The sequence below is a fragment of the Notamacropus eugenii genome, chromosome 4 (genome assembly GCF_028372415.1).
Source record: "Notamacropus eugenii isolate mMacEug1 chromosome 4, mMacEug1.pri_v2, whole genome shotgun sequence".
NCBI classification, from domain to species: domain Eukaryota; kingdom Metazoa; phylum Chordata; class Mammalia; order Diprotodontia; family Macropodidae; genus Notamacropus; species Notamacropus eugenii.
The window spans coordinates 14,842,547-14,870,373 of record NC_092875.1 but is presented as its reverse complement, the minus strand read 5'-3'; the positions used below and the strand labels follow the sequence as shown (position 1 = coordinate 14,870,373).

The window sequence follows — 27,827 nt, the reverse complement described above, 5'->3', positions numbered from 1 at the left end:
TATCAGTTAAAATCTATTTTTAAAATGAAAAGTAACAGTTTTCCAAACTGCGCTCCACATACATTGTCTTATCTGAGCTTCACGACTGACCTGTGAGGTAGGTATGTTTGCGCCACGTTACAGATGAAAAAACTGAGTACCAGAACAATGAAGTGATTTGTGCAGGGTCCCATAACAAGTAAGTGTAGAAGAAGAATTTGAACCCGGTTCCAACCTTCCTGGATATCGTGAGGCACTTCGGTGTCGTCATTCCTCTGCCTCCAATTTCCACACCTTGCCTTGGAAATGATAAACAAATCAATACTTTAATTTTTGTAAGGATTGCAATAATCCACTCCCTTAGGGCTCCCCTCACCATCCCTGTGACTCCACTGCTCCACTATTCAATTATCTCCCACTATAGAATGTGAGCTCCTCGAAGGTGAGAATTATTCTGCCTTTGTATTTGTGTCTCCTGTATTTAACACAGTGCCTGGCACACAGATGGTGCGAAATAATCAAGTTTTCATTTATTCGTTGTGTTCCTTCACTAAATCATATTCCATTATCACCTTGAGGCATCTCACTCTTTAACACCTCCCCACTCCCACATGGTGCCTTGGTCAAAGGTCATCCCCACGGCACTTCTGGGTGGAGAAAACTGGCCAGAGGCAAAAAGGGATCCAGAGTGGGGCGAGTGAAAAGTCAGAACCAAGGAGTGGACACAAGATTGGAAGGGGTATAATGGTGGCCATAGTCAGACTTGCCTACAGTTTCTGTATTTTCTCTTCAAAGGCTTTGTCAGGGAGTAAAACTTCCACTGTGTAGCTGACCTTCTTGGAGTGGACCAAACTGTAGGTGTTGTCAAACCTCAGGACATCTGCAAGGAACAGACAGACAGACATGCAGAGAGATCTACCTTCTGTAGCTCCCCTCTGTCTTTTGAATTAGGCCTAAGCTCCCACCTAGTACTCAAGGACTATCCCGAGCTGCCTTCAATCTACCTGCCAAGCTTTATTTCATAGTAGTCCCCTTGGAGCATTTTTTGAAGAAGGGGTTGATCAGGGGACCCCTGACCATTCCAGGAAATTACAGGATGAAAGTGGCAGGTAATGGAGATGATGAGGAGTAAAGACTTTACCTCTTTCACAGCTGAGATGTTGCATTCATAGCTTTCAAAATGCATAAAACCATGAGTGGCTCATGCCCAGTGTGTGTAATGATCTATTCAGCCTTCAGAGGGTGTGAAGCTGGCAGAGGCCCATTTGCACCTTGTAAAGGATTTCTCCTTACAGACTTGAGTGAGTCCATGCAGAGAGGTGTTCCTGCTTCTTAGTCATTTTAGGATGTGTAAATAATGCCCTTCATCAAGTTGAGTGTTATAAAGTGGCTAACCATTGTATGACTGAGGGACCAGCCATAACTCTGATGTGTCCCTAAAAGGTACAAACCAGCTCTGAAATAGTTAGCTCTGGCAGGTGAAAAGAAACCTAGCTATGGAGGAAGCTTTCTGCTTCTCTCTTCTTTTTCCACAGTCCATTTTCCAGAGTATGCCCGTGAAATTTCTCTCTCTTCCTCCCCCAGGCCCATTAGTAATGAGGTCACACAATAAAGCAAATTAAAAAAAACAACCCAAGCATTTACTAAGTATCTGTCATGTGCCAGGCCTGTAAAAATATTTCATTTAATCTTCAAAACAACTGTTGGACCTAAATACTATTATAATCGACATTTTACAGTTGAGGAAACTAAGGCAAATAGGGTTGAAGTGACTTGTCGCAAGTCACACACCCAGGAAGTGTTTGAGGCTGGATGTCCCTCACTCCTCTACCAACAGCTACAACTAACTACTGTATTCCCCCTTTAAGAGATGCCATCCCCAAGAGAAAACAAAGTATCTTCAGAATATAAAGAGTATCAAGAAGAAAAAACAAGGAGCCTAGAGACATTTGGAGTACTTCTGGGGCTGAAGGTATGAGTTGCCTTGACCCTAAGCATTTCCTCTGTGTGTGCCTTTCCACTCACTATCTATATGATTACTGTATTTATTGATACTGTGGATATTTGTGGAAGAGGGAAACTGAAGTTTACGTGTGGGGTGATGCTTTGTAACCACTGTCCATGACAGACATGCCTTCTCAATACGTCTTTGCTTTGACCTAATTTTGTCAACTAGTTGACTATCAAAGGTAAACACCCCAGTGGGGGCTCATGAGTTACAGTTTTAGTAATATGAACCTACATGGTACCTTCAATCTGGGCTGGTCATCGGTAGAATGACTCAAACTGCAAGTGCCATTTGGTGGGAGGGGAGGTAACCCAGAGGGGTCACTACACCTATGTCCCAATAAGACTAGGCTCTAGTCCCTGCTCTTGAGCCCTCCTTCACCTCTGTGCCTGTGTTCATATTGACCTCTATACCTGGAAGGGCTAGAAATGGCCACCACCACTCATCTCCATAAAATCTCTCCTCCTACAAGACCCCAACACAAGTATCCCCAGGAGACAGAAATCTCTGCTTGGGAAGGTGGCACTAAAGAGAAGGGAAGGAGAATACTTATACTAAGACCAGGAATGGATTGGTGGACACAGAAGACATAGCAGGTAACTCCACCATTAAAACTTGAGATTAGGGGAAGGAGTACTCAGGGAAAGTGAAGAGGAGGGAGAAAACAGCAGTAGAGATGATCCCAGGGCAGAAGCCCAGATGAAAGCTGGCCTTCCCCTAACCTGGGGTGACACTTCCTCACACTAGAACAAGGTAGGGACAAACCACAGAGTCACAGAAACTGAGAGTCCCAGAAGAGACCCCAGGGCCATCTAGTCCAATCTGCTCACAAAAGAATCCCCCTAGAACATACCAGTGAATAGCTATTGAATCTCAGCTTGAAGACCCCCTGAAGAGTGGAGGGGCACCCACTCATCCCATGGGAGTCCATTCCACGTGGGGCAGCTCTCATCCTGAGGAAGACTGTCCTGTCTCCAAGCTTAAATTGGCCTCTTGGTGCCTCCTTCTTGCTCCTGGTTCTGCCTCCTGGGGTCACCCAGAACAAACCCACCCCCCATGTGACAACCCTTCAATACTGGAACAGGTATCCTATTCCCCACCCCTATTCCTGAGCTCATCTCCTGACTGACCATGCCCAGCTCTGTCAACTGATCTTCATGTGGCATAGAGAGCCCTTGGTCATCCTGCTGCCTCCTCTGCACAGTCTCCAGATCACCAATGTCTGTCTTAAACTGTGGTGCCCAGGACTGAACCCACTAATTCAGATGAAGTCTGACAAGGCAAAGAATTGTGGCACTATTGCCTCTTTGTTCCTATATACCATGTCTCTCCTCACTGCAACCCAAGGTGGCATCAGTATTTTTGGCAGCCATACTACTCTGCTGATTTCTAGCAAGCTTGCAGTTCACTGAAACCCCCAGATCCTCTTCTGAAAAGCCTCCATATATCCAGGCCCCTCCTACTTTGTATTTGTGAAGTGAACACTTTGTGTCCAGAGTAAGACTTTGTATTTATTCCTGTTAACTTGTGTCTTATGAGATTCAGGCCAATGCTCTGGCCTGTCAGGACTCTTGGATTCTAACTCCGTGTTAGCTATCCTTCCTGCCTTCAAGTCATTTGCAAAACTGATGGCTTTATCCAGGTCAATGATAAAAAACAGTACTGAATACGCTGCCAGGCACATATCCCTGGGAGACCTGGGAGTACTGGAGACCTCCTTCTATGTTAACAGGGCATCATTAACAGTCTCCCTTTGGGTTCAGTCATTCAGTCAATTCTGGAAACTTCCAGCCACCCCCAACTGGGTTATCCTCTAGGCTACATTCCTCCACTCATTAGGAAATGATGAGATTTTTTATTAGCATCAGGAAAACTGAAGTAAACTATGCCTCCAGCATCCCTCTCCTCTACTACTTTAGTCCACAACAGGAGCCTCCAGTTTCTCTCTTCTCACCCTCTCTTTAACTCTCTACAGCCTGACTTCTAGTCTCATCGTTCAGTCACATCTGCTTGCTTCAAAATAGCCAGTGGCCTTTTAGTCGCCAAATCCTATATGTGTTTTCCTCATGCTCCCTACAGCCTTTGGCACTATTGGTCACCCATTTCTCCTCCATTTTCTCTTCTCTTTAGGATGCTCCCCTCACACCCCTACCCACTGTTTCTCCTCCTTCCTCTCTGACCATTCCTTCTCTGTCTCCTTGGCTGGATCCTCATCCAGATCACACCCTCTAACTTGAGGATCCCACAAGGTCTTTCCTGGTCCCTCTTCTCTTTCCGTCTATTGCACCTCTCTTGGTGATCAGATCAGGTCCCCCAGGTTCCACCATCATCTGTGTGCCAATGATCTCTGATCTAAACATCCAGCCCCAGTAACATATCATCAACTGCCTTTCCAATATCTCCAGCGGGGTCTCATGGATATCTCACACTCAGCATGTCCAAAACTGCACTCTGTCTCTCCCCCTACGTTCTCTCCCCCATTACTGTAGAGGGTAGCACCATCCTCCAGGTCCTGGGATTCACAGTCTGGGTGCTATTCAGGACTTCTCACTATATGTCTCCCCACCCCCAGTCCATCTAATCTGTTGCTAAGTTGATTTCACCTTTGCAACATCTCTCCAATATGCCCCCTCCTGTCTCCTGATGCTGCCAGCACTGTGATGCAGGCTCTTGGTGTCTTATATCTAGACTATTGTAATAGCCTACCAGTTGGTCTCCCTACATCAAGTCTTTGCCTACTCCAGTTCATCTTCCATTTAGATGCCAAAGTAAATTTCCTAACGTGCTAGTCTGACCATGTTACCCCATGTGTGCTTGTGCACACACACACACACACACACACACACACACACACACACCATTACATTCTGGCAGTATCCCTATTCTAGGATCAAAATAAAAATGTTCTGACATTCAAGGCCTTTCATAATCCAACCCCTCTTACCTTCCCAGTCTTCTTACATCTTTCCTCTCCTCACATTCGTTTCCATCTATTAACTCTTGGACCCTGGTTGTTCCACAAACATACACTCCCTCTTTCCTTCTCTCTGGCTGTCTCCCATGCCTGAAGTGCTCTCCCTCTTTCCGTCCCACACCTGACTGGTCTGGCTTCTGAATCTCAGCTAAATTCCCATCTTCTACAAGAAGCCTTTGCCCCATCCCCTTAATCTACTAATCCCCTCCTCCTACTGATTTCCCCCAATTTATTCTGGCCATTGCTTGTTTGCACACATTAGATTGTGAGCTCCCTGAGGACAAACCCATCTTTGGCCTTTCAATCTCCAGTGTTTATATGGGGCCTGATACACAGTAGGTGCTTAATAAATGTTGATTGATTTTTGTAGTAATCTTGTCCACAAGGGCAATGGGGGTTCTCTATCCTGTTTTTTGTGAGGCCAGGCTGGCTCTCTGTAATCCCCATCTCCCTTTCTGGATATTCACCAACCATATGTTTAATGATCCCTTCAGGATTTCTTAAAGGAATTGAAGCCCAGCTCACTGCTTCTGGTTTGCAGACTGTCCTCTCCCCTTTTAGCCAATCAGGACATTCTCCCTCCTGCTCTCCTCATGACACAGCTGCCATTTCCCATGCTCTATCAAATATGTCACTCACAGACACCTGGCTCTGTGCAGGTGAGGGTCCCATCCTCAGGGACCAGGTGAGAGTTGTACTTCTGGGTGGGCAGCACCTCAATCATCTCCTTTGCTCGCTGGCGCTCACCCATCTTCGTCTTCAGGTAAATCCCAACACCAATGTCTTGCCCATCCAACATAAACTGCCACCTGCAGGAGAGATGGTTCTTCTTGCCCCATGTTCTGCCATCCCTAAGATTCTGTGGCCCAGGCTCCTGCTGACATCCACCTACAGCTCCCTTCTGGGGAAGGGCAGAACAGACAGGCCCTTACCTCAAGATGCAGCCTGGGAAGAGGATCTCAGTCTCCACCTGGTGGGAGGAGCCCCGACTGATACACACTGTATGCTCATACTGCATTTTCATCTGGTTCTGTAGGTAGTATTTCTTGGGGACTACACCCCCATATTTAATCTGCAGGAAGAGGACATGGTGACCTTTGGCCTGCTGGGTCTGCCCTGGCTCCTGCTCCATTCCTGGCCTCAGGGGGTTCCTTACCTTGGTCAGGTATTTGGGGTTCCCATCAGGGTCTGTTAGGGTTCCCCCATACTCTGCAGGCAACTGGTCAGGGTTGATGAATTTCTGCAAATCCTTCTTCCAGTTTGCTAATGGAAGAAAAAGAAGATTCCAGGGTGGAGGAGAAAGAGATTCCAAGAAGAGATGTGTGATTGGGAGACTGGCCAGGGAGCCCAGCCCTTAGGAGCTACATGTGTGAGCCTGTTCTCCCTAAGGGTAACTGAGCTCCACTGGAGAGAACAGGCCTCCAGGTGCTGGGGGTTGGGGGGGGGACTCTTGGTGGAGTTTCTGAGTAAATGGCCCTTTGTAGAAGCTAACTGAATGTAATTGGTTAAAGGATACTGGTGCTATGATCACTGGAGGGTGGAGATGATATAAGGGAGAGTCTAACTAGGTAATGATGTTCTCCTTTTCAGTCCTGTCCAACTCCTCTTGGCTCCATTTGGGCTTTTCTAGGCAAAGACACTGGAATGGTTTGCCATTTCCTTCCCTTTTATTCCTCTGCAGACAGGAATTGGTGCTGTAATTGTGCTCCTGCTCTGCTCCTGGGCTGTAGCTTGCTTCTCAGCTTCCTCCTTTCTCTGTACACAAGGTAGTGGGCAACAAGGCTGCCCATTGACCCCTATTCCCATCACAGTTCCCCATGTAGGTCTGAGCCCTCATCTGACCTGGTGCATTGTCTCTGCCAGAGAGCTGGAGTGGGCAACCCAGTGCCCAGTGTCCACTGATTTCCTTGTCCATCTCCCTGTTCAGAGTGAGGATTAATTTACTGTGACTTTTTCTAGATTTCTCCATCAGGACTTGGTCTGGTGCATTTCTGGGAGTGTTTGGAGAAGTTTTGTGGCATTTCCTGCTATTCCACCATCTTGGTCCTGCCTCTCATGTCTGGACAAAATCATCTCTCTGACATTCAAAGCCCTTAATAACCTAGCCTTCTTCCCCTCCCCCCACTCTTCCTGTCTTCTTACACTTTATTCCCACATATTCCTCCATCTGGGGACACTGGAATCCTTCCTGTTCCTGGTACAAGACCCTCCACCTCCCAAGTCAGGGCATTGGGGTTGGCACACAGTGCCTGGAATGCTCTCCTTCCTCATCTCACCTCTGCACATCCTTGGCTTCCTTCAGCTCCCAACTTGAATCCTACCTTCTGCAGGAAGCCTTTCCTGATCCCCCTTAATTCTAGTTGATTATTTCCTAGTTATCCTGTATAACACTTTGTCCATAGCTGTTTGCAGGTTTTCTCCCCTAATAGACCATGAGCCCCTGGAGGGACCTGGAGGGCAGGGACTATGTTTTGCCTTTCTTCTTACCTCCAGTATTTAGCACAGTGCCTCGTACACAGTTGGTACTTAATAAATGTGTATTGACTGACTGAAAAAGAAATAGGCAGAAATAGTATCCCAGGTAAGAAAGTGACCTGTTTGATGAGATCATAGAATTGCGCCTGTCACAGACATTAGAAACCATCTGATCCAACCTCCTCATTTTTCAGTAAAGGAAACTGAGGCCCAGAGAGGTTTCTTTTTCCCCTGTGCCCTCTGGAATGCCTGGTATTTAGGCACCAAACTTGCTTTCTTCTTAAATCTTTTTCCTGCCTCACTCCTTCCATCCCTGGGCTCTCTCCTGATGACACAGCCTCCTAGCTTCTCTTTCTAGCCATGGCTGCCCTTTTACTCATTTTCCCCAACTCACTGGTTGAGATGGATAATTTGGGTATCTGGTCACCTTCACCATTTCCAGAGTCTCTCTCTATCACTTAGTTACCTCTCCTCATTCAAAGTTCACTCAATCCATATCTACTACCCAATCAATATCCTGTTAGCTGCTATGTACAGTCCTACCAGTGACTCTTCCTTTTTCTTAAATGACTTCAGAGTATGCCTTAGAATTTCTTTCCTCCTCCACTCCTGTTGGCTGTGACCACGTGCAGGAGGCTGGAGGTCTTGGTTTCATTTCCAGGCCAGAGGAAATAACTCAAAGATGATCTAAGGCCCAAGGCACCATCCTCCATACCTTGGGACCAGAGTTGATTACAAAAAATAAACTGCTACAAATACAAAAGTGAACAGGCTAAGGAGAAAGAATCCAACAGCAGAGAATTACTATGGGAATAGGGAAAGTGGGGTTCGTCTTCAGAGAAGGATACTGAAATGAAGAAACCATCCTCAAACCCCAAAGAGCAATCAATGTAAAAATGCTCACCTGCCACAAAACAATTCATAGAACTTTAAAAAGACTTTAAAAATCAAATGAGGGAGATTAAGGAAAAACTAAGAAGAACAACCCAAAAAAACAAGAAGATTATGAAAAGAAAGTCAACCAACCAGAAAATGAGATCCAGAATCTAAGGAGGAAAATGACTCTGTGAAAATCAGAATTGAGCAAGGGGAAACTAATGAAATTATGAGATCAAGAAATAATAAAATAAAATATAATGGAAATAGAAGAGAATGTAAAACATCTCATGAGAAAAACAACTGATTTGCAGAACAGATCTAGAAGAGAAAACACAAGAATAAGTGAATTACTTGACAGCCATGATTTAAAAAAAAGAATTTTGATACAATAATACAAGAAATAATTAAGTTGTCTTGAACCATTAGAACAAGAGGGGGAAGTAGAAATAGAAAAAATCCACCAATCACTACCTGAAAGAGACCCTGTGAGGAAAACTCACAGGAATATCATTGCCAAATTCTGAAATCCCCAGCTCAAAGATAAAATATTATGATCAATGAGAAAAAAATAATTTAAATATGGTAGTGCCATAATTAGAACCACACCAGACCTAATAGTGGCAGCACTAAAAGACCATGTGTCTTTGAATAATATATATTGATGAGCAAAAGAACTGAGGTTCCAGTCCAAAAAATCATATCCAGAAAAACTAAGCTTAATCCCGAATGGGAAAATGTACATTTACTGAATTGTCAGACTTTCAGGATTTTGTTAAAAAAAAAAAAAAGAACCTAAACTTAATAGAAGATCTGACATACAAGAGCCAAAGTACATACCAAAGACAAATTACAAGGGCGTCAAGACAGACTGTTAACCTTCTTTGTATGTAAAATGTAAAATGCAAAAAAAAAAAAAATCCTAAGAGTGTTATTTGTAATTATGTAGTTTGTAAGAAAGACAGGGGCAGACTTCAATATGTTATGATTTTAAAAAGTAAAACTGTTTAGAAATAGCTAAAAAGAGTAATTATTTTATACAAATGAAGTACAAGAGGGAGAAGGGATACAGAGGAATTAGATGAAGAAGAAGGGCTAGTAGTTCAGGAAAACTACTTTCATCAGGAATGAATTCAAGAGAGAACGATGCATACAATCATACAATGCATACATACACACATACTTTCATACATACACACACACATATATATATACATACATATATGTGGATATAAAAGTCTTCTAAATTCAGAAAGAAATAAAATGCTAAGGGGATAGGGAGGAAAGAGAGGGTAAGGGAGGGATCTCTAGAGTGGGGGGAGGGAATGAGTCAAAGGTGGGTGGTATAGAAAGGTGTTTAGATTAATGGGAACGGCAGGATAAGGGAGGGATTTTTGGGAGGGGAGGCAGGTTAAGTAAAAGAAGGGCACGATAGTGGGTAGAAGTAAAGTAGAGGAGTCAAGAGGGATAGGAAATAAGAGATGTGCACAAACATAAAATAAATATCAGGAGTAGAATTTGTTAGGGAAAAAGGAGGAGGGGAGGTAATCGTGATCTTGGACAAAGTTAAGGCTAAGATAGATTTCATCAAAAGAGAAAAACAGGAAAACTACGCTATGTGTCAGCCGTATTTATCGATGTTGTTTGGGACTATTTAAAACAACTTGACAGTATAAGGCGGGATTATTTCTGTGGTGTAAGAAATGATGAATTGGTGGACTTGGAAAAATATGGAAAGACTTGGACTTCTGAAGGAAGAGGTTATCCACCCTCCGAGAAACAAAGGAGAAGTAAGTGTAGTATAGTCTTCCATAGATGCATATGAATGTTTATGTCTATATATGACTAGGATTATCTATATCTAAGTAAAAGTATGTGTAAGTATATGTATATACAGGTATATGTGTGTTGATGTATATATGTACATCTTCGTGTGTATATGTCTATATATGTCTATACGTATGTGTATATATATGTGCATAGATGTGTATGTATCTATGCATCAATATATCAATATATCTGCACATAATTGTGCCTTCAGGGGATGGGGTGGGAGGAAGCGGGGAAAAAGAGCAAAACAAAAAGTGCACAGCAGAGAAGAATAGAAAACTTACAAAGAAACAAAGAAAAGATGGACAGCTCTCAACAGAACTTGTAGTATTATATAGACTTTCTTGAAATGGAAATTTATTGCTGTCTATTTTGAATCTTCTCACACATTCTGCTGTGCACATGGCAATGCTTCCACCTCCTTTTCATATTTTGTATTTAAGATTAAAATTAAAAAATTACAAAAGAATAAAAAAAATGACAAGTAGGATGGCTTATATGGGAAGACTTATATGAACTGATGCAAAGTGAAATGAGCAGCCCCAGGAAAACATAGAATACACAGTACCAGCAATATTGTATAATGATCATCTGTGAAAGACTTAGCCACTCTGATCAATAAAATAATCCAAGACAATTGTAAATGATGCATGATGAAAATGCTATTCCTTTTCAGAGAGGAAAATATACTTTAAACTTTATTTTCCTGGGGTTTTTCTGTTTCTTTTTTCAATGTGGCTAACTTGGAAATATGTTTTGCATGACTTCATATACATAATTGATAATAAATTGCTAGCCTTCTCAAAGAGTGGGATGGGAAGACAGAAAGGGTACTTGATATTCAAAATTTTAAAATATGAATGTTAAAACTTTTTACATGCGATTGGAAAATATTTAAGGAAATGAATAAAAGAAGTTGTTATTGAAAAGACTTTACACTTTGGTGGGATCTGGAAGAACTTGAGTTTGATCACTGCAGTCAGGGGGAGACTTCACAGGATGGAGGCACAAATCAACATAAGACAAATCCACCTGGGCTCAGGTTCAAGGACACCTAAGCTTTCTTCTCTAATTCTTCACCAAACTTTTTGACACGCACCTCGACCCATTGCTGTCTCACCTAGTCAAAAATCACCTAAATGGTGGCCTCTAACTTACCCTCTTCACCCACTCAATAACACCCCATTGAGAGAAGCTGGGAGGGTCAGAACATACTCACCTCCCAGAATCACAATCTTTCTCTGTGTCTCCTCTGAAATGAAGGCTTTGACCAAGTTGTAGGCTACAGGGAACAGCTTAGGAGCTGAAAGAGACACAGCTACCTTGAGATTAGGGCCAGAGAGGGCAGATGCCTTTGCAAAAGGTCAGGGCAGCTCTGGCCCAATACAAAACCAGATGGCACTAGCTCTGGGGTGGAAGTGATTCCTATCGCCCACCATTGCCCTGAGGAACTCAACCATCCTGATCCTGGTGTCTTGGGCTCCCTTGAAGGGGGTGAGTCCAAAATAAAGTCCTTTAGGGGTTTTGATGCCAAACTCTAATGGGGGAGCCATTCTTATCATTTGCTGAGCCCTGGCAAAGTCCAGCAGGTGCCCTCTTGCATTAACCCCAGGACCCTCTTTTCCTCTCACCCGCTTCATCCCATCCCCTGCCACTGCTGACTTACCTTTCACTACAATAAGATTCTTGACAGTCTCAGGGAAATTGTTCTCAAGTATGGAGAAAAACTGCAAAGCCAAGAAAAGTTTACCAATGGCCTTCCTCATGCCAGCCAGTGCCCACCTCCCTGAGACCTCTGGAAGACAGCATTAGGAAGCCTCAGAAGGTCTCCATGCCCAGGGGTCTTCAGAGCTTCCACTGAGGACCCACTGGTCTCAGCACTTGGGCTGTCTCTGTCTGGACATCACTGCCCAGTGTACCACTGCCCCAGCCTCCAGGACTGAGAAGGGGGCCATGATATCACAGAAATTACAGCTGGAAAGGTCCATAGAGGTCAAGATTCTATTTTTATAGATGCCACCACAGAGACCTAGAAACACTGAAGAGTTTGGCCAAGGTCAATCAGAATCAGATGCTCGTTTGGGTAGTGAGTTTCCCAGGTGGCGTCTGGGACCTCAGGGCCCTCTCACCCAACCTGTACCCAAACAAGAGTCTCTTATAACATCCCTACAAGTGATCATCTAGCCTCTTCTGGATGGGGAGTTCACTACCTGCCAGGGCATCCTTCTCTGCCTTTGGATAGCTCTCATTTTAGGGAATCTTCTCTCACATCAAGCCCAAGTTATGTTTGGAGTTTTGGTGATTTCAAACAATGAATAGCAAAGGTGGCCTTAGAATATTTGATTTCAAATACTACTCCAGCATTCTTTCTTCCACATCTTGTGAGGGGCCATTAGATCCCCAAAGAAGGGCCCTTAGAGACTATGAAATTACAGTATTTAGAACTGTAAGGGACCATTCCCTTCAGTTTACAGATCAGTAAACTGAGGCCCAGAGAGGTTAGGCAAGTGATTTACTCAAGGTCATACAGTTCTGGGCCTTGAACCCAGGTGTTGTATCCCTCAGTTTGGGGTTCTTTCTGCTAAACCAGAGCTCCTCTGCCTCTCCCTAGTGGATCCCTTTCCTGTAAAACTTCAGCCTGATTTTCTGGGATGTAGAATTTTTTGAGCCAAAGACCTCACTATGCTGTGGACTCAGAGCCCAGATCCTCAGCTTCACCCCAAGTGTGAAGGGAATACTGCTGTAGGGGCCTGGCTGCCCCCCCAGCTGGGCTGAGCCAACCCTCGAAGTGCCCATTCCTTCCTCACCTCCTGGTAGACTTCTGTAGCTGGCTTCCAAAAGTGCTTCAGGCCCAAATACTCCAAGTCAAATATCATAATGAAAGTTTCAATCTTCTTCCCCAGCTGCAGGGACAAAAAGAAATGTCAGTTAATCTATCAGGGGTAGGAAACTGGCTATTTATCATCCAACCAGGGTTGCCTACATTCATGAGATTCAGAGCTGGGCGGGATGGTAGAGACGACCAGGTAACAAGGTCACACATTCATTAAGTTAGCATTGGAAAGGATCGTAGAGACCATGTTATTTAGTTCCTTTCTTTGGGGATCAGGAATGTAGGATCAGGAATCTAGTGAGCTTAAGGGGATCTAAGTGATACAGTGGACAGAGTGATGGACCTCATGAGAATCAGGTGACTCCCAATCACTTCACTCTCTGGGCCTCATGAGCAAATAGAGACCAAAAATGTGCATTTCATATCTAAGCTGATGCTCCTACAAGTAACTTGCCTGATGGGGTTAATAAAGCACAGGAACAGCACGTTATCTAGTCCTGTGAGATGGGGGCTCATGACTGAGGTGATAACATTTTTAGTCAGTCTTTTCAATCATGTCCAACGTGATTTACAACCACATTTTGGGATTTTCTTGGCAGAGATGCCAGATTGGTTTGCCATTTCCTTCTCCAGACCATTTTACAGATGAGGAAACTGAGGCACACAGAGTGAAGTGACTTGCCCAGAGTTACCCAGCTAGTGTCTGAGGCCAGATTTGAACTCATGAAACTGGGTCTTCTTGATTCCAAGACTAGGGCTCTAGTCACTGCACCTCTTGGCTGCCCTGTGCTAAAGCTAGCCCATGAAAGAGGTGTCTGGAGCTAGCTGACGAGGAATTTTGCTTTTTTATCATTTCGAGTGTATGCCAGATCCTGTCTTCTAAACCTTCCTGAACTTCAGGGCCAGAGCCAACTCTAGTGACACAAGGGAATTGTAGCCAGTGAGGGCAAAAGGCTAATCATGGATAGCTGGAGTGCCATCTGGTGGCAAAGCTGTATATTACACCGCAACAGGGGTTAATGATCTCTCTGAAATAGTAGAGAAGGCAAGGGACTGAGGTGGTCCACAGTCGTCCCTGGGAGCACCTATTAACACTGCAGCCAATTCTAACACCCCTGCCCCAATTAGGAAAAAATATTTATGAAGCAATGGCTGTGCACGAGTCAGTGCTAGGAGCTGCAAAGGATACAATACTCAGATCCCACTCTCCTGGAGATACGACGGTCACTACCCTGCTCAATAACCCTCTGGGGCTCCTGCTGTCTTTTGGATTAAGAAACAATACTCAGCCTGGGATTTGAGGTCTTCCAGAATCTGGCTCTAACCTCTCCAGCCTTAACTCATCCTGTTCTATTCCAGACACACTGGCTCACACTATTACATCCTCTGTCCCAAATACACCCAAATACCTCTGTCTAGGACTTTGCTCACACCATTCCCAAGCCTATAACTGCATTCCTCTCCTAGTTTCCATCTGAAATCTCATCCTTCCTTCAAGGTTGGGGTCAGGTTCCAAGTCCTCCATGGAAGGAAATCCTGCTTCCTCAAATGCCCCAGAGCTGTCTAGAACTCCTTGGCTTATACTCAAAATCTGGCCGCCAGCCTCATCACTTGACAGAAGCCACTCTCTCTAACACCTGTGGTCTCTCCCACAGTATTCAACACTGTTTCCAGCCCTCTCCTCCTTCCTGGACCCTTCCTAGAACCTCTCACCTGTTTGATTGCTCCTTTATCTCCTGCAGAGATAGTCATCCATGTCCCACCCTCTGTGATTTGAAGGACCCAGCACTAGGTTCCAGGTCCTCTTCTCTGCCTGTGTTCTTTCTCTAGCAACCTCAAGTCTCATGAGCTCAGCTTCCTAGGACAGGAGGGACTGTTACTATTTTGTATCTGAATTACCAGAGAGCAGCGCCTGGCACAGAGTTAAACATTTAATAAATGCTCCCTGACTGACTGGCTGACTTCCAGGCTCCCAGACCTGCTAGCTCAGCATCACACAGCTACAAAGTTGCAGAGCAGAATGTTGAAACAGTCACATTGATTCTCTCTCTTTTTAAAACTGATCCTCTTTACAAGGAACTGACCTTGTCCTGGAACTGCCTAAGTCATGGTTAGTCATTCATTTTGTCCTACAACTGCCCATTCTCTGAATTTAATTCAGACACTGAGTTCCCTTTACAAACTCAGTCCTCCAGCGAATCACTGCTCTACTGTATTGTCAAGGAAATCTGTTCCCCTTGAAGGATGCAGGTGGGAGTCTGCTCTAGTATCTGTCCTTCCTAGATGTCTGGTTTGCTCTCTAGCCTTGCAGAGGAAGCTGGACTTGACGTTTCTTATGCCTGGGAGGGAAGAAAGAACTGCTGCTTGTTCTCCTCCCCAGTTTCCATCCAGTCTCATTTTCTTCCATCTCTGATGCTAGCCTTCCTATTTTCAGTATCCCCCCAAATATAAAAAGGGCTGTTGACTGCATAATTGGGTTATTGCTTTGCTGGGAAGCTCAGAGTCTATTTTTTGGTAAATTCACACTTCACTAATAAATTGATTGTGCTTGGAACTTGGTTCCTCAGTCTACCTTCATTTTTTAAAAACTATTACAGTATGAACCCAGGTCTCCTGCTTCAGACCCAGGGTTCTTCCCAACTGATGCCTTCTCTACCATCCCAGGGTCACAGAAGGAAAAAAAATGTATTCCAAGACATGTCCCTTTGAGCTGTCACCTTTGAACCATCTGAGAGCTGCTGTCTGATTCAAGAGGTTCAAGAGGGGCACACTGACGGGCCACAGCCCAAGGATCAATGGGTCAAAGCACGGAGATTTCCTCCCCTCTCTGTCCTCTCAGGACACCCCCAAACTCTCCCTCAGCCTTTCCCAGGGGCTTCCCCCTTTCACTCTCTCACCTTCTCACTTTGTAGCTCACATTCCTGTTGGAGGAGCACCAAGGTCTGGATGCGTTTCTTGACAATTTCTGATTTGCTGCTTGACAGAAGCAGCCCTTTGGGATCCAGGCAGCCAGTAATGTCAAAGCACACTGGGCAGCCCTCTCGATCATAACCACTCAAGCCGCCTGTGTCATATAACTGGAGGACCTAGAAATAGAGGAAGCAGCCTCGATGGCCCTCTGAGGCTCCAAGGTCAAGACTGCTCATGGTACACAGACCAGGGACCCAGAACCCAGAGGAGAGCCAGGTAGAGCTGTGTTCTGGGGCTCTGGGCAGGGGGATAACCCAAGCTCACCTCAGAGGGCTTCCAGTTTATGATGTTGTCCAGGTCCTGTTCCTTCCGGAATACCATGTGCTACCAAGAGAAATGAGATGGTACCAAGCCAGGACTTCCTCAAACTCAGCCAGCCCCAGGGTTAGATCCAAAGGGCAGAGCTCAGAAGGACAAAGTCAACAGGGGGAACCTTAAAACTGGGAATGTCAGAGCTGGGAGAAATCTCCAAAAAGACTTGAGAACATGGAATTTCAGAGCTAGAAAAGATCTTGGAAAAGGACTATAGAATATAAGATGAAAATTCCAAAAGACTCAGAATGAAAAATGCTCCTTCACTTCCAGAGCAAGAATAGATAAATCTGAGTGAAAATTGAAGCAGACGCTAAATTTTTTTTTCTTTTTCAACATGGGTAGTGTGGACATATATTTTGTATTATTTCACATGAATAATTGATAGCATGCTGCTTGCTTTCTTAATGGGTGACAGAGGCAGTGGAGGGAGACAATTTAGAACGCACAATTTTAAAAATGAATGTTAAAAATAAATAATGAAATAATTTTCCCCCAGAGAATATAAGATGTCAGAGTAGAGAGATACCTTCGAACCAGAACACCAGAGCTGGAAGGCAGCTAATTCAACTCCTTCCAGGTAAGGTTGGGGAAACTGAGACCCTTGGAAGGGAAGTGAGTTTCCCAAGGTCACATGGCTAGGAAACAGTGGAGCAATGATCCCAATCCAGGTCCTTTGATACCAGATCCAGTGCTCGTTCCTATACATGTGGATCCTCTAGTCCAAATACCTCATATTACAGGTGAGGCAACCAAGACTCTGAGATGTGTAGCCAAGGTCAAAGAATGGATAGGCAGCAGATTGGAACTTGGGCTTCTAGACTCCTATTCCAGGGCTCCTTCCATGCCCCTTGCCTCTCTCCCCTTGGTGTGTTAGACAAATGCCAGGGTTCAGGCTACTAAGGACCATCCTGGCCCCCACCCCCAACTGTCACTCGAGTCTCTTCCCCTGCTAAGAGGAGGGCTGGGAGCAGGAGGAAAGATTCAATAGCCTTTGGAAGAACACTAGTGGGAGAGGGGCTTTGACTGAGGCTGGAAGGGACAGAGAAATGAAGGAAAAGGGAAAACTCAGCAAGAGGTGGGAAGGCCCAGGATCTGCTACCCTGGCCTGGGGTCCAAGAGAGTAAGGGGCAGGGGGCTCACCTTCCGGAGCATGGCCTCAGATTTCTGCAGGTCAAAACTTCGAGCTGAAAAAGAGGCAGGATCAGGCTGGAGCCTGGAGTAGGCCTCCTCTGGGCAGGGTCCTTCTCCCCTCCTGCCCAGGGAGACCCAGGCCCAGTTTCTCCACCAATACCTCAGAGCATCCCATTCCTCACCCTCTACAGCTTGAAGTGAATGAAGGCCTTTAAGGAATGCTGGCAGCCCTGAATCATTCAGGGTAATTCAGGTACCTGAATTCAGGTACAAGTAAATGCCTAAATTTATACATGGTTATAGTGAGGCTGAAGCAACATCTGCTGAGTTACCCCAAAGGAAGAGAGCCTGCCTGGCTCTCAAAGATCCTCCAAAGACACAATGAGGGTGGGGTGGGCAATGGGTGACTGTTCTTTCTTCTCCAGTCCCTATTCCCCATCATTTTGCCACCCAGACTGAGGTCAGGCCCTGGGGTAATAGTGCCCAAACTTCTTGGTCTCAGGACCCCTTTAAAATCTCAACAATTATTGGGGACACGCAAAGAGCTTTTGTTTATAGGATTTATATCTATCAATATTTACCACATTCAAATTTTTAATCCTCTTAGTATTATTGTGAAAATAGTTTTGATCTTGAACACCCTTAAAGAGTTTGCTGGACCCTAGGGTTGCTCTGGAGATCTGAATGCTTTCATCTCTGCAAGTTTATCCCAGAGCCTCACTGTCCTGATTGTCAGTGCCTCACCTGCCTCACTGATTTAGGCAGGTCTTCACTGCCCTCCCAACCCTCTGACCCTCTTCTCACTAGTCACCCAGTTTGCTATGATGTATGCAACATATCCTCCTTCCTTCTCTCCTTCCTTGCTCCTTCTCACCTCATCCCAGTTCTGGAACCATGATCAAATCAACTCTATCACTGTTCCTGGATAGGGCAAGTCAATATTCTCCCCTAGAGGCACATTCATCATCCTTGTAACTTTCCAGGACAAAGCGCCCATCCCAAGTCATCACTTCTCCATGATTACTGGTTGCTTCCTCTATTAAAATGTAACTTCCTCAAAAAGCATGGGATACCTTTGCTTTTTTTTTTAATCCCTGGGGCTTAGTGCAGTGGTTGGTACATACTAAGTGCTTCATAAGTGCCTTTTCGTTCAGTCTTTCATTCTGTGGCTTCTCTCTTTCAAACCCCCCATCTCTACTAGCCAAGTCTACATGGTGCATTCTTCACCAGAGCATGCTCATTGCTGAGCTGATCAGAGACAATTTCCTGTGTTGAGGGTGATGTTTCCGTTATCCAGACATCTATGGGAGCTCTCTCTCCACACCAATCCAATCAAGATTTAGATGATCCTACCAAATGCCAGACTAATAATGACTTGCCCAGATGAAAAGGTCATTCTTCCAAATATAGAGGCACCAGTAATTCTGATTTTCACCAACGACAAGAAACTGGTTAGAGTGGAATCAGGAACACCTTGGGGCACCCTCAGCATCTGTGAGAAGGCAGAAAAGGCCAGGTAGGCACAGTCTGAACTGTATCCTTTCTTCAGAGAGAACAGTTTCCCAAGACTTCAGAGGATCCCATGGGGAAAATTCTCTGAGGAGGGCTGAGGAATGCAATGAGAAGAAAGAAAGAGAAAGAATTCTGAGGAGAGACAAGATGGCATTTGGACCAAAGGGACCAATGTGATTGCAAAGGAAAATCATTCTACAAGGCCTGGAAGTAAGGGCAGGTAACAGAAGGCAAGTACAAGAATGGTGGCATTAGACCCTAAGAATAATGTCAGTAGAGCTAAAAAAAAATATCAGAATAATTGTAGGCTAGTGAGGAAGGCTAAGGACAAGGAGGATTTCTTTAAAGCAATACTTGGAGGGGACAGGTTCAAAAAAGTGACTGATCTACTGCTTGGGGTGGATGGGACAGGAATAACTAACAACAGAGAGAATGATGCTGCTTATGTCTTGTTTTCCTTCTGTTTTCTCTCCTTTGCATTGGAAAGGACAGAACTGAGTGATCCATAGAGAACTGAAGAAAATGGTCAAGCAGCACCTGATGAGAAGTTAGCTCCTGGTGACTTTGTGTCTCCTGGCACAGACAGTCACCGTCCTCAGTCACTGAAAGAGTGGGCATCTGGGCTGGCTGGGCCATTGTCAGTAGTCTATCTCAATGAGCATTTATGCTCCTATGAATCCCAGGGCAGCCAAAAAATACTGGCACAATCTTGGGCATTCCAGCAATAAGGAGGTGATCAATATTCCTTCCATATTCTGCCTAGTTAGGTCCACATTGGAAGTATAGTGCCTCATTCTGAGTAACACAACTTGGGAAAGACATTGATAAGTGAGAGAGGGTGTCTACAAGGAAACAACCAGGATGTTGAGCTTGCCCTATGAGGTTCATTGGAAGGAACTGGGCATGTTTGCCCTGGAAAAGTGAAGACTTCAGGGGACATGATCACTGCATCTAAGCATATGCAAGGCTGTCATGTGAGAGATTAGATTTGTTTTGTTTAGACCTAGAGGACAGAAGCAGAAGCTGTCAGTCAGCCAGCAATCTAACTTAACTTAAGCACCTACTATGTGCCAGGTACTACTGTGCTACGTGCCAAGGCTACAGAGAAAGACAAAAGACAGTCCCTTCCCTCAAGGACCTCCCAATCTAATGGGGGAGGATACACACAAGCACCTCCAGACAAACATGCTATAGACATCAACAGAGGGAGGGCTAGGGAAAGGTTTCTTCCTGTAGAAGGTGGGCTGTTAGAAATGAGTGGGAGCCACATAGAGACCCACTGAAGCTTAGTATCGGGAAGACAACCCAGCCAGAGGGGGACATAAGCTGCCCAGAGACGGGGTGGGCACCCCCACTCTAAGGCTCTTCAGACAAAGGCTGGATGAGCCCTTTTGAGGTACGTGGTAGAGGGCATTCTTATCTGGGTCTGAGACAGAAGAGATGGCCCCTGAGGGTCCACACAGCCCTGAAATGCTAAGGCTCTGTGGTCTTACAGAGTGTTTTACTTGCCCCTCACTCTGACTGTATGATGTAGGTGCTACCAATGTTATTGTCTTCATTTTGCAAATGAGAAAACTGAGGTCAGCATAATTAGGAGAGTAACGCAAGGTCACACAGCTATAAAGTATTCATTTTGCATGGGTGAGACACTGATTCTCCCCCTCCCCCCTCCCTGTCATTCTAGCAAGATCCTGATGCTCCCTGGAGCTCCTTTGAACCTCAGTTTCCTCATCAGTAAAATGGGGATATTTATGCCTGCATTCCCTACGTCTCAGAGATGGGCTTTGCAAACATTAAAGGATGGCAGAACTGAAGGTGATTGGAGTCTTTTTTTTAATCTGTATGTAGGATCTCAAGGTGGGAGGGCTTCCAGCTTGGAAACCCACTCCACCAGTGCAGATGGGCAGCTCCTCCTTAACTTGTAGAAATAGAGAGTTGCCTCAGGCATCAATGTAATAGTTCATACTAATGACAAGTATTTATATGGAGTTTTACAAATACTATCTTATGTGATCCGTAAGGACAATTATATTTCCCACTTTACTAGCCCTACTCCTTTTACTACAACCACTGACTAATATGATTACTACTACTACTACTACTACTACTACTACTACTACTACTACTGGACAAGTTACTTAACTTCTATCTGCCTCAGTTTCCTCAACTGTAAAATGGAAATAATAATAGCCCCTGGCTCACAGCATTGTGGAGAGGGTCAAGGTGCTTAGCACAGTGTCTGACACATGGCAAGTGCTTAATAATTGCTTATTCCTCACTCTGTCCTCAGTTCCTTCATCTGGTACACAAGGGTATTCAGAAGGCAACCCATGATGTGCCCAACTCCTAGAGGTTAAGGGGATTAGTTGGATTGGCCAGGCTGTTCAGGTTCCTCAGGTGATGTCCAGTCCTTCATCCTCCCCTCCACAACAGATAAAGAGAGGATGTAATTCCCAGTCAATCATGCTCTATGGAAGCTTTCATTCTGCCACCTTCATGACATGACATTAGTCAGACACAGTAGAATGAGGAGCAACATCCCCATTTTACAGAGAAGGAAAGTGATGAGAAGAGAGGAGAAAGTCCTTGCCCAGCTGGGAAGCAATGCAGTCAGAACTCAGTTTGAGGTCTCTTTCTACTGGCATGCTGCCTCTTTCTCTTGACCTTGGCTGACCATCTCTGTTCTGGGGGTCCCCAGGACCCTAGTCTCCATGTCTGACCCAGGCCACTGCCAAATGAGAGACACAACCAGATGTCCTGGAACCTCTTGCATCAACCACATCTCATCTCCCTGAGGCCATTCTGTCATTAATTGGGCCAAGTAACCCTCCAATAGTACTTCATTATGATTAGTGGGGTTAATCTTGTTTTAATTGGGACACTGCTCAGGAACTGGATAATGGGTGACCAAGGGTGGCCCAGATGACACAGCAAAAAGAACCAGATGTTTCATAATCTCCCAAAGAGGAAGAGGGGGTTGAGCTCTGTGCAAACAGTTCCTTGGAATGCCCTGTCCATGACTCTCTCCCAGCCTCTCCTTCACAGATTCAAGAATTTCGGGGCCTTCTAGTCTAACACAAGTTTACACAATAAACCCTCCAAAACATTCCCAATCACTGGTCCTCCAGTCTGTCTTGGAGACTTCCAGGGAGGGGAAAGCCATGACTTCCAAGGCTGTCCATTCCACTGTGAGACAGCTCTCATTAATGTGGAATTCTGCTCCTGATGTCAAGTTTCAATTACTTCTTGACAGCTTCCTTTCTTGCTTTCATTTTGCCCCCTGAAGCCAAGCAGAACAAGGCCTTCTTATGCCTGGCAGCTTTTCCAGATTCTGAAGACATTGATCCTATCTGCCCAACCCCAGTCTTCCCCTCTCCAGGATGGGCATAACAGACTCAGTGCCCTTCCCCATTCCCTGCTCTTGTATATGCCTTTAGTTGACCAGTGCCCTTTTTAAGCACCTTCAGAGCAGGGACTCTATCCCGCCTCTTTGTATCTCCAGAACTTAGCACAGTGCCTGACACATTATTGAATGAGTGAAGAACTAATTGCCTTCTCTTCCTTTTTTCCTGGACTATAAGCTTCTTTTATTGCAACACCAAATCAACTTCTCTTTTCTGCTTGACCAGTTGCCTCTCCTATCCTGTACTTCAGACACTGGCTTTTTGAACCCAACTGTAAGACTTTACATTTAACCTTAATGATTGTCATCTAATTAGATTCTGTCCAGTTCTCTAGACTAGTCTACCAAGAGCTATTTGTATTCTGACTCTGTTATCCAGTGTTCTAATGATTCCCTTGTACATAGAGCACACTTTTAACTTTCATTTGCAATATTAGCATTTTCTCCATCTCTTTCTTAAGTCTAGACCATCAATCAAACAACAGATCAAGCCCTGATGTGTGGTGTTTGTACTGAAAATTTCACAATCAGTTTTAGTGGGTGACGTAGTATAAACTCTTGTTTGTACTAACTTTCTTGATACCAATTTTCTATATGTTCCTGAATGAAAGTCTTCACTTCAAAGCCTTGAGGACATATAATGGCACCCCATCTGTTTGATAACCACTGATTTGTAATATAGTTTGAGGTTTAAAAGTGCTAGGTACTGTGGAAATACCTCTTCACATCATTTCCCTTCCTAGACTAAATCTTTTGTTTCTCCAGATGAATTTTGCCATTCTTCTATTTGATCTATGAAGTTTCTTTTTCATAGTTTGATTGGCATAGCATTTGGTCAAAATGAAGAAAAACCTAAGTATACTGATTGCCATAATATTAATACTGTAAATTAATTTTGGAAGTATTGTCACTTTTATGATATTGACAAAGGCCAGCTAGAAGCTTTGAATAGTCTTTTAACCACTTCACTTGTTCTTTATTTCTCCAAAGAGTATTTGTAATTGAATCTACGCAAGCATTTTGTGTGTCCTACTAGACATCCCCAAATACATTTTGTAGTGTTTTTGAATGGGATTTCCCTTTTTATTACCATTACATTAAAAAACTATTGATTTTTATGGGTTTATTTTGGAGGCTGCAAATTTGCTAAAGCTATTGGTTATCTCAGTATCTTTGCTGATTCCCAACGCTTTTCTAAGTAAATTATCATATTGCCAGCCAACTAAGACAGTTTTATCTGGGTATGTCTTTCCTTTTTAGGTAGGTTTTTTGTAAACATCTTTTTAGGGAGTTTGTTCTCATTACCCTTTTATCACTTTCTTTCATTTTATTGGATTGTTTAGTCCGTTTACATTTAAGGTTATAAGAACAAGATTTATGTTTTCTTGTACTTGGGTTTTTTTTTTCAAGGGAATTAATATTTGTCCCTATTCTTCTTTAAAGACACTACTTTATCTCTTCAGGGAAAGAACATTGGATTTAAAATGAGATGACCAGAGGTCTAGCCCCAATTCAGACCTTTCAGTGACCTTGGGCAGGTCATAAATTCAAAATACTGAGAGGCAGAAGAGAGACTCGAGACCCAGCTTTCCAATGTGCAAAATAGGGATAATTCTATTGACCCTCTCCCTCCTACCTATCTCTCAGGGTAGTTGTGAGGATCAAAGGAGATCATTTCCATCTTGAAAACAATCACAACAACCCCCATTTTGGCTGTATTTTAATATTCAGAAGGCACTTGTTGCACAAGTCCCCTGGGAGGTAGGGGAGTAGGGAATAATTTAGGTCTTATCATCATTAGCCCACCTCTACCCTACCTCTAGCCAGGTTATGTCTCCAACCCCTCCTCCTCACCCCCTTCACCTCTGAGCCAGCGAAGAAGGAAATAGTCATCAGGGTTGGGCAGGTTGGACAGCACATCCTGGACATTTTTTCGGAACTGTGGAGAAGCAACGGGGTCAAGATCACTGGCCCTGATCCATGGGGCCTGCATTCCTGCCTTGGCACCATTAGTCAACTCACCTCAATTCAACTCAATGGCAAAGGGTCATAAGATCAGTGAAGGAAGTGGGTGTATTGCACCCAGAGGAGGGAAGATTGGAGAAGTAGGGAGAGGGAAGGGGAGAATGATAGTTGTCTTCACATGATTCTGCCACAGGGGAGAGGGATTTCATGAGTTTGATTTGGCTCAGCCCCAGAAGGCCGGATAAGGAGATTAGGGGAAGGTTCAAAGAGGCTGATTTTGACTCAGTGCCTTCAAGCTAGCACTGAGTAACCACTTGGATGACACTGTGAGTGTGTGTGTGTGTCTGTGTGTGTGTGTGTGCGTGTGTGTGTGTGGTGTATGTATGTTTGTATATATATGTATATATATATATATATAAATGTGTGTATATGTCTATATGTGTGCATATACCTCTATCTATCTATCTATCTATCTATCTATCTATCTATCTATCTATCTGTCTATCTATCTATCTATCTCCCCTTAAAAGAATATAAGCCATAGTCATGGCCCAGATTTAAAGCTGGAAGGGACCTTACAAACAACATCAAGTTGAGACCCTTCATTTTACATATGAGTCAAATGAGGCAAACAGAGGGTAAGTGACCTTCCCAGGGCCACACAGCTAAGAAGTGTCTGAGGCAGAATCTGAACTCCCATGTTCCTGAGTCTAGGTTGTGCACACCCTCTGCTGGGCCTGACTTGAGAGCAGGGATGAGGTCATTTCTGGCTGTGTATCCCCAGCACCAAACACAGTGATTAAGCACAGAGACGTTTAATAAAGGCTGCTGGTTGATTGGCTGATTGGTGTCTAGAGGGGATTCTTGTGGAGGTCCCTGGTCCCCCCCTAACTCTACAATTCTGTGACTTGCCCAGGACCACTCAGCTAGTTAGTGGTAAAGGTGAGGCTTAAAACTTGCTCTTTGGGCTCCATGCCCAGCCAGCATCTGGTTCTCTACACCTTCATGTATGTTAATTGGTTTAAAAATAGGCTAGGACACATGACACCAAGGGATCCCTATAGAGGGATTCTCTCCTTCCCACCCAGATGGGTCACACTGAGGCTTAGTCAGTAGGCTCATTGGGATCCACCTGGACCATTCCCCTGGTCTCCAGAGCCAAGGGCTAAGCCAGGAAATTGAGGAACACCTGAGGAGCTCGACCAAGCTTGGGTCTCAGTCTCCCACTCCCCTCTCCATCCCTTGTCAACTTAATAGGGAAGTTCATCACTAATGACATCTTTCCTAGATAATCAATGCCTCAGAGCTACCATGTAATAGACCAGAAACCAAGGCCCTGAAAGCAGGCCCTCTGAGGGAGCAGGAGGAGCAAGGGCAGCTGGCTTCCTCCAGGTCAGACGGCCAACACAGCCAACATGCAGCTGAGCAGGGATGGGCATCATGACCCTTTGTCCCCAAATCCCAGAGTTCTCTCCCCTAGGTCATATCTATTAGAGAGGTGATGAACAGGAGCCCAAGAAGAGATGAATGAATGGAGCTGAATGAAGGAATTGAAGAAAGAGCTAAGTGGGGAAAGGTCCATGAGGCCTTTGGGGAGTCTCCTGTGGCCTGGCCTCTATAAACAGCAGGAGAATGGGAGGAGCCCTGATCATGGAGTCAGGAGAGCTGAGCTCGAACCTGGACCCAGGCGCCACCTGCTGTGGGACCATGCTGAGCATCTGTGCTGGGCCTTGGGGCTATGCCCCCAGCCTTCCAAACTCTATGGGACCTCTCAGAAGTGGGCTCCAGCAGCAGGGATTTGGGGCCCTTAAGCCATCCTTGGAGCCATGGTGAGGTGTCCGAGGAGAGCACTGATTAAAAGCAAAGTCATTGGGATGAACTTTCGTTTGGTTCTGGGACCACAAGAGTTGAGCAGCCTCTGAACCCCAGTGGCATCCATGCCAGGGGGGGCTGGGTGTGGGGGGACCCCCAGGAAAGTTTTCTGGAGACTAGATTGAGAGCAGGAGGCCCAGGGAGTCCAAACTCCTCCTTCTCCCCTGAGGCCCCTCCCCAACTATTGTTTTGGATGGGGCAGGAGCTGCCCTGCCCAGGTCCTGATATGAGAGGATATATTGCCCCATGGCCTCCCCACTCCCTGGGGAGAAGAGTCCCACAGCCAGCCCAGCCTCTCTGCCCCAGCTCTTCATGAGCCCCCAGGCCCAGGATTATGAGGCAGTATGAGAGGGCCCACAGAGAAGGCAGTGGTTCTGAAGTCAGAGGACTGCCCTGACACTGCCCAAGGGACTTTGAGCAAGTTATTTAATCTCCCTGGGCCTCAGTTTCCTAAGTAGAAAACTAAGTGGATTCAGAGGTCCCTTCTGGGTGTGTGAGGCTACAAACAGAGGGGGAGGGCAGGAGCATGGAATTCTAGCTGGGAGGGGCCCTAGAGCACTTGTAGACCATCCCCCATTTTGAATGGAGGGAGAAACTGAGGTCAGAGAGGGGCAGGGGCTTCCTCTGGTCACCCAGCTTCCCAGAAGCAAAGGCAGAATTCCCACCCAACTCCTCTGTCCCTAGCTTTAGGACTCTCTGCCCTGTCTAAGCTGGAGGCAGGGAGGTGGAGAAGGGATGGGGCTGGAGCCTTAGAGGGGGGGGCGTGAGGATAGTGGGAAGGGGAAGGATGGGGGACAGGCTCACCTGGGCCAGCGCCTCCTCCTGCTGAGGGCTCAGGTCCCCAACCCTGCCACTCATGGTGCTCACAGGGAGAAGTCTCTCTGCTGTGTCACTAGGACAGCCTTTTCTCTGGATGGAAAGTGGGGCAGAATTGGGTTTGGGGTGTGGCCTGAGGGGCAGGGAGGAGCTAGGGAGCCCTTGGCCCAACCTCAGCTGGCACCTCCTGGTGCCAGCTGAACCACCTTTGTGCCTGCCAGCTCCTTAGTGCCTCCACCTAATTCTTGAGGCAGCCAGGGTACAGACTAAGGTTTCTAACTATTTACCCCTCAGATCAAAAGGCACAGAGGTCTCCCAGAAGCCTCAGTTTCCTCATCCGTCAAATGAGGTTTAACGTAGCGAAGACAAAAATTATTATTATCATATTTATAGTAGACAAGAGTCCTGAACACAGATCTGCGCTGGAGTCTTGACTTCTATAATCTGTGTGGTCCTGGGCAAGTCACTAAGGCTCTCCCAGCCTCAGTTTCCTCATCTGTAAAATGGGAATATTATTAGCACTTACCTCCCAGGATTGTGAGAATGAAATGAGTTAACATATGGGAAGTGCTTTGCAAACTTTCAGGTGCTACATAAAGTTAGCTAGCAGTTAGTTTAATGTAAATTAAAAGTGATTAAGATGAGAAGGTTAAACTAGGTGACCTGTCTGGTCCTACTTTAAATCTAATGTCCCAAGAACTGAAGTCCCTTCACAGAACTACAGGCTTGGAAGGGCCCTCGACAGTCACCAGTCCAACTAGGACATGACCAAGAATCCCCAGGAGAAGACACCAATGGGTTCAAGCATATTACAGCTATGGATGGTATAATTTTCCCATCTGTAAAATGGGGAGATTATCATAAAACT

General features: G+C 45.2%; 1 protein-coding gene across 5 annotated transcripts; it reads right to left on the bottom strand.

The window, feature by feature from the left end:
- SEC14L4 (SEC14 like lipid binding 4) lies at positions 1–27,058 on the bottom strand. 5 transcript variants are annotated; one of them, XM_072599959.1, is made up of 13 exons: positions 26,948–27,058; positions 24,170–24,245; positions 17,401–17,444; positions 16,210–16,269; positions 15,873–16,061; positions 12,950–13,045; positions 11,809–11,869; positions 11,362–11,445; positions 6,118–6,224; positions 5,894–6,033; positions 5,601–5,770; positions 747–859; positions 1–278 (listed from the first exon to the last, which is right to left on the bottom strand). In XM_072599959.1, exons 1-12 carry the CDS (start codon positions 26,999–27,001, stop codon positions 747–749), a joined length of 1,194 nt encoding a protein of 397 aa, XP_072456060.1. In that variant the 5' UTR covers positions 27,002–27,058; the 3' UTR covers positions 1–278. The 5 variants fall into 5 exon arrangements, with proteins under 5 accessions (XP_072456060.1, XP_072456062.1, XP_072456063.1 ...); XM_072599961.1 differs by having other exon boundaries at positions 5,607–5,770; XM_072599960.1 differs by having other exon boundaries at positions 186–273.
- Positions 27,059–27,827: the final 769 nt, after the last annotated feature.

What these genes read in the sequence shown, in the direction of transcription:
- SEC14L4 (XM_072599959.1), bottom strand. Translation starts at nt 27,001, where the DNA reads ATGAGTGGCAGGGTTGGGGACCTGAGCCCTCAGCAGGAGGAGGCGCTG. An exon ending in AAAGATTGTGATTCTGGGAG is followed by an intron (nt 6,225 to 11,361) that starts GTGAGTATGTTC and finishes TTCTTCCATTAG; the next exon opens with CAAACTGGAAGAAGGATTTG. An exon ending in TTCCCAGGCTGCATCTTGAG is followed by an intron (nt 5,771 to 5,893) that starts GTAAGGGCCTGT and finishes TCTCTCCTGCAG; the next exon opens with GTGGCAGTTTATGTTGGATG.